Here is a 7,163-nt window from a genome sequence, read left to right on the forward strand (position 1 = left end):
GCGGGGGGGAGAAAGAAAAGAGGAGAGAGAGGAAAGAGAGAGGGAGGGAGGGAGAGAATTGGTAGTAGACTAGACGATCGATCGATAGATAGATAGATGAGTAGATAGACTAGAATCAGCAGCCAGCCACAGGACACAGACAGCAGACAGACAGACAGACCCAGATAGAGAGATAGATAAATAGATAAAATTACATTAATAGATATTGGATAATGATCCAGATAGCATAGATAGATAGATAGATAGTAGATATATTATATAGATACAGATAGATAGATACGATAGCATATATACGATAGATGATAATATAAGATTAGTAAGATACGATAGATAGAGAGAAAGAGGGAGAGCGCCGAGGGAAAGGGAGAGTATGATATATTATATTATAATATATATATATATATATATGGCGTGTGTGTGTGTGTCGTGTGTGGTGTGTGTGTGTGTGTGTGTGTGTGTCTATGTGTGTGTCTATGTCGCTTCTCCTCCCTCTCTCTTTCTCTCTCCTTAACACGCTCTTCCCTTTTTCTCTCGCCCCCTCTCTCTATCCTCCATACACGTGTTTTAGCGCGGATTATCGAATCTACTCTACGACCACACCAGTGTGGGGAGGGGGAATTTTTACTTCACCTGGGATTTCCCGTCTCCGGTACTGCATCACAATTTCTCGTAAACCAGCGATGCGTTTATAGTTCCGGATACCTCCGATAAACCTACGTAAATTACTGCTCGTACTGCCAATCCCTCACCATTCAATCCGCCCCCGCCACCACCACCACCACGTGTGCTGACGCATTTAACCGTGGATGGTGTGTATAATGGCACAGCTATACAGGTGCTTCTGAGAACTTCGCTGTATTTAAGTGCGCCAGTTGGACTCCAATATAAAAGCCCAGACGAGCACTTGCGAGTAAATTATTCACTGCCTAGCGTTCACCGGAACACATCGATTTCGCACCTCATACATCAACATGAGACTGAATGTTCAGCTGCGATCGGCGATTGTTATTGTCGTTCTGTGCGGTAAGTTTCATATAAAATGCTTAACTCCTTCCCATATTGTAATAGTACCCCTAACACTAACCCTAACTTCAACCCTAATCGTAAACCTAACCCCGATGATTTTAAGCACAACCCTAACGACAAACTTACCCGAGACCCACAATCTTAACTGTCAATTTATTCCTAACCCTAACCCTAACATCGAATGTAAATACATTTTTTGTAAAAATTATTTCTTGCTACTAACAGAATATATGTCGATCGCGATAGACCAAGGTATTTCGGCATAGAGATATAGCCTTATATGCTATTGTGCGGATAAAGGATAAAGAAAGTGGATGAAAGTTAGTCTAACTCGCATTATTTAGAATGAATTGTTTATTTAGTAGCTAGGATATCCGTTTTGCCAAATTCACTGCGCGAGAGTATATACTTGTGATCTGGCAAACGGCGGCTGTCTCAGAGCCTGGATTTTAATTTGAAACCGCGATGGTATCGTATGAATGTAGCCTTTTGTTAAACTTTTAGTGAGACCCGCAAATTAAAAACTGTACATTTCCAAATACCCTTCCTTATTAGCAGCCGATATAGCCTTTATAGCAGCCGAGGTTATAGGTTAGAATATGTTACTGAGTCCTCGCAAGTTCAATCGGGTTACTGATAATAATTATTTGTATCAGGCTATTATGTACTCTTGATTTGTATGTATCCAGGCTAGACTCATGTCAGCTCGCAGTAGCCGTGATCGTATAGTGGTTAGTACCTTGCGTTGTGGCCGCAATAACCCAGGTTCGAATCCTGGTCACGGCATAGCTACTCCGTAGCAATATCATGGCATGAGTGCGACTTTTGGTAATTTATGGTAAGTTTGTTTCTCATTCAACTATAGTAATTGCGTATACATGTCTGACTATGTTTTACCAGAATAATATTTAATATTTGCCGCAAGACTAGGATTTAACATCCAGCCATATCTAGGACCAATCCGCACAAGTGCGCGCACACACACGCACGCACGCACGCACGCACGCACAGACGAACGGATGCACACATGCACGCACATGCGCACACATGCATGCACGCACAGACGCACACGCGCGAAGGCTCTGTATCTAAAGCTCTGCTTTGTAAGAGACCACTGAAGAAGTTCAGTACTCATAGTACTGTAAATTAAATACACATCCTCACCCTTGTATGTTGGCTAACTGCTCTTCTGCTCTACGGTATTATACCAAATTAAAAACAAAACTCAAGCCTTTGGTGTTACATCAGCTCCCATCACCAGCTCAGGTGCTCTGTAGATTGTCGTACCCTTGAGCGTCTTGTCTCGCGTAGCGGCAAGATTTTCGCCCAACTTTTGGCTACAACCGAAATCCGAAATACCTAGCTTGCACGTGTCTGCAGATGACATGATAATGACGATATTAGCTGGCGTGATGTCGAAATGTGCAATGTGCTCGCCGTGTATGATTCGAGCGTCGATGCATTTTGCCTAGCGAACATTGCCTTCGCTCGCACCTAATAGTGACGTGGCATTGACGAAATGCTGTGGATTACAGTTTTCTTCATACTCCATAGCCATGCATCAGGAACAATTATTGTCTAGTGGTGTCCGTCACACCACAAACAGCAGAAAGACGACGCGGTACTATTTCAGTCCCAACGTTTTTCGTTCAGCATAGTAGTTTATTTCTATACTGTGTCGCTCTTTGTGTGTTCGTGCAACATCTTTGCTGCGACTCTCTTTCCGACGTACATGCGAGATGGATGTATCCGAATTCCACCTGCCCTAATAGCTGCAGCGACGGAAACTCCAATGTTCGCATTTGGTTGAACAGCTTTGTATTTCATTTGCGAAATCCAGATAATTGCACTCACTGGTGACGGCTGTAAGTCAGTTGATGTCGAGGAGGAAATTGATTGGTTTGTCGGCTATCGGGCTAGCCACCAGTGAGACAATGAAGCTATAATGCCGATCTATACGCGTCTCGCCACAGGCATGGCTATACTTACAATCCTCAGCAACATAAAAATAATTTTGTTCAGGCAATTGTACTTTTAAATTATCGTGCATGTTCCCATCAATCATTTTCTTACTCATAAGTTGCCCAGTACTTATTTTCCTCGTAACGTCGCGTGGGACGTCTTTAAACACATACCCAGTGTCTCCGGCATTGTCTAAGGAAGCTCCGCACTTTCCTTTCCAGGTACTCGGTTTAGCGTCGGGTTGGCGGACTTAAGGGTAGCGTCAGGTTGCGTCGACAAATAACACGAACACAGTATTATAAAAACTACTCTTCGTGCGTCTATTACACCACAGAATATTCGTCTACAGGTGGCTTGCACTTTCACAGTCTACACAAACAACTCTACGATACTACACAGAAGTCTACACACCGACAGAAAACGTAATCGAATACAGGTAATTTCGTACCTTAGAGTGGGGGTTTCGCGAAGAAGCTCGGCGAAGTGAAGGTGATGAGAGGAAGGAGGATTTAAGGAAAAGGGTGTAGGAGACAACAAGGAATTTCACGAGCTCGGACAAAACTGGACTATACGGTTCAAAGGATGAGGGCTGAGTCAGCCTCTACCTGCGCGTTTTACATCAACAAATCCGGTCCCTAATAGATGACGCAGGTGCCATCACGGCGGAATCACCAATATGTGTCATGGCGTGATTTGTGGTGATTGCGTGCCGTGCGGCGAACTAATGTAGAATCATGGGAAACTATAAATATGAATGCTGTGTGTAGAAGCATACGCTTTCCTACAATTGCATAATATATTTTAAATTATATGTTCATACCGTTGAGCAAATACTCGGCGCAGTCGCTTGATATGAGAGTTTAATTCCTCCTTGTCAATCCTGTTTCTGCCAGGGCACGTCTCCACTCGGGATTCTTTTCTAATAGACGGAAACTTAAACCCTTGTTGCGTCCTGAACATGCACCACAACCAACTATGGTACAGCATTTACCATGCATGGTCAATGACTAAGAGAAAATAATATAATAGTATGACTGAAAACGTCAACAAATATGCACAGCAGGCTCTGGCCTATGCTCTGGCATTGCTAAGCTTAGTGCCAGAAGCAGGGCCGAAAGTGAAGAGTACCACTAACGGTATCGCCACCTACAAACGCCACATCGGCAGTGGAACTAACAAGTCAGCTATCCATGTGTTGTATATATCTATGGTTGATACAAATCGCGTGCTTGAAACTCCTGTTTTATGGTGCATTGTGACCCTAACCCTAACCCTAACAAAAACAAAACAAAAATTATTTGTTGTTATTAAATTGTTGTAAATAAATCATGTAAATATTTGCGTTAATTGGAAAAAAATTGTTAAATGGATAAAGATAGAAAAATACAGAGAACAGGTAAATAATAAAATATCTTATGGGATTTGATCCAACGACCTTTGATCCGTGACGTCTGTGCTGTACCCGTTCGGCTATCCAGGCTTATTGGCTTTCTAGATTATGGATGTGCCATGAATATGAGAACACTGTGACATCATTGAGGCAGTTCAAGAATCCATGTTTAACCCTCCTCTTGAGGGTCAAAAGGCTACCAGACACTTACTCTTCGCACGTCAGTGGAAAGCACATTTCATGGTTCTTTCAATAAAGTGATAAAAATGGTAGGTCAGCGCTGATACAAGAAAGTTTTTCACTCTGTCCATTAGGCCATGTCCTCAAAAAATGTCTGATATCTGACCTTTCCCCCACTGCCCTTTGACCTGTGAGCTCCAATTTCGCACTGGTGATGGGTTTCCTCCCCATCACACTATACACCGAATATTAAGAGCGTAGGTCGAGCCGTTGAGATTTGTGCCGCAATTCCGTATTTTCTCCTATACCTTAAGTTAAGGGGAAAATATTCCCCCTCCGTTTACACATCTTGACCTTTGACCATTGACTCCCAAATTTGTCATCCCGAGTCCTTTTCACAATCCCCCCCCCCGACGTCCCGAATATCGTGACCGCACGTCGAGCGGTTAAGATTTGTGCCCAACTGTTGACGGACGGACGGACGGACGGACGCACGATCTTGCGATTCTACAAGCTGCATCTGACTACGTCAGATGAGCTAAAAATGATAAGCATGCAAGTACTCGGCGCAGTAGCTTGACTGGCCGATGCCCCGTTCTAGTAATCAGAGGGTGCCCTAGCAGACGTAAAAGTATAAATAAATTAAGTTAGCCAGTAGTATCGCGCAAAACGATGACGTAGTTAACAACGAAATGGCGATGTGGTATTTATCTACTAAATGACGCACCGTAAGCACGCACAGACGCACGCACGCACTAAAAGGGCAATGTATGGAAATGCATTCCAGCACGTACGTGCGCTGCCGGCAAGAGTCAATGTTCAGAAGAACTATCGACCATGATAATATGCGCAGGTAACATGAATACGGAAATATACATAAAGTAGATGAAGCTTGGTCGAAAGGCCCTGCTGTCGACAAGCCAGCTACGCCTATAGGTTCAAACTGGAATGACGTATAAGCGAGCCAGTAGATATCTGCGTATCGCGTGCCATTGATCCTTTCAGGATCATTCGAGAACCATTTACACAGCTTAATTGCCTCTGACACAGCTCGCCGCCACCATGCACACACACACACACACACACACACACACACACACACACACACACACACACACACACACACACACACACACACAGGGGGAATTTTTACTTCACCTGGGATTTCCCGTCTCCGGTACTGCATCACAATTTCTCGTAAACCAGCGATGCGTTTATAGTTCCGGATACCTCCGATAAACCTACGTAAATTACTGCACATACTGCCAATCCCTCACCATTCAATCCGCCCCCGCCACCACCACCACCACGTGTGCTGACGCATTTAACCGTGGATGGTGTGTACATAATGGCACAGCTATACAGGTGCTTCTGAGAACTTCGCTGTATTTTAGTGCGCCAGTTGGACTCCCATATAAAAGCCCAGACGAGCACTTGCGAGTAAATTATTCACTGCCTAGCGTTCACCGGAACACATCGATTTCGCACCTTATACGTCAACATGAGACTGAATGTTCAGCTGCGATCGGCGATTGTTATTGTCGTTCTGTGCGGTAAGTTTCATATAAAATGCTTAACTCCTTTCCTTATTGTAATAGTACCCCTAACACTAACCCTAACTTCAACCCTAATCGTAAACCTAACCCCGATGATTTTAAGCACAACCCTAACGACAAACTTACCCGAGACCCACAATCTTAACTGTCAATTTATTCCTAACCCTAACCCTAACATCGAATGTAAATACATTTTTTGTAAAAATTATTTCTTGCTACTAACCGAATATATGTCGATCGTGATAGACTGCAAGGTATTTCGGCATAGAGATATAGCCTTATATGCTATTGTGCGGATAAAGGATAAAGAAAGTGGATGAAAGTTAGTCTATTATTTATAATGATTTGTTTATTTAGTAGCTAGGATATCCGTTTTGCCAAATTCACTGCGCGAGAGTATATACTTGTGATCTGGCAAACGGCGGCTGTCTCAGAGCCTGGATTTTTGCCATGGAGACACGAGCAATAATCGTTTGACTGGCCCTATCTAGTATTACACATAACCGGTTCCCAGCGAGAGAAAATGTTACTAGTCAAGGTTGTTGGCGCGTGGATTACATATCGGGCCTATTACCATTTAGTAGAACGTTCTAAAGATCAATTGAAAAGAAACGAAAATCGCTCCAATGCATTTATTTATCACACAAAAACTATTTGATGAAGGAAATGGCACAATGGGATAACAATTTGACAGTGTGAAAGATTTTTTCTTGTTTTCTGATAGTGGTTTCTATTCAAAAGCTCTTTAGCTAGGAGCGCATAAAATTATGTTTGTACCCCTTCCCCCTTGATTGCAAGGAACTCCAGTAACATTACATATAATAATTATTATACTCACGAGAATTCGTCGACTGAAATCATCCGGCTACTTCTCGTTGTCTACTACAATTTTATGGATTGGAGAAGAATTACGTACGTGCGCGCTGTTATCGCGGCCGCCCTCTTCTTTCTCTCCCTCCTCCCTCTCTCTCCCCCCACTCTCCCCTTATATTCTCGCTCTCTCGCTCTCTTTCTCTCTCTCTCTCTCTCTCTCTCTCTCTCTCTCTCTC

General features: G+C 43.3%; 1 protein-coding gene and 1 non-coding gene across 2 annotated transcripts in view; both read left to right on the forward strand.

The window, feature by feature from the left end:
- Positions 1-1,740: 1,740 nt before the first annotated feature.
- Positions 1,741-1,812, forward strand: Trnah-gug. Its single transcript has one exon. It is a non-coding gene; the product is annotated as a tRNA-His (tRNA).
- A 4,247-nt stretch (positions 1,813-6,059) lies between these two features.
- LOC106808730 overlaps positions 6,060-7,163 on the forward strand; it is a 29,840-nt gene continuing 28,736 nt past the window's right edge. The window contains exon 1 of the mRNA XM_014811562.1: positions 6,060-6,111. Coding sequence (XP_014667048.1) covers positions 6,060-6,111 — 52 coding nt within the window. The remainder of the gene's footprint in view (positions 6,112-7,163) is intronic.

The sequence above is a fragment of the Priapulus caudatus genome, unplaced genomic scaffold, assembly GCF_000485595.1.
Source record: "Priapulus caudatus unplaced genomic scaffold, Priapulus_caudatus-5.0.1 Scaffold300, whole genome shotgun sequence".
Lineage (NCBI taxonomy): Eukaryota > Metazoa > Priapulida > Priapulimorpha > Priapulimorphida > Priapulidae > Priapulus > Priapulus caudatus.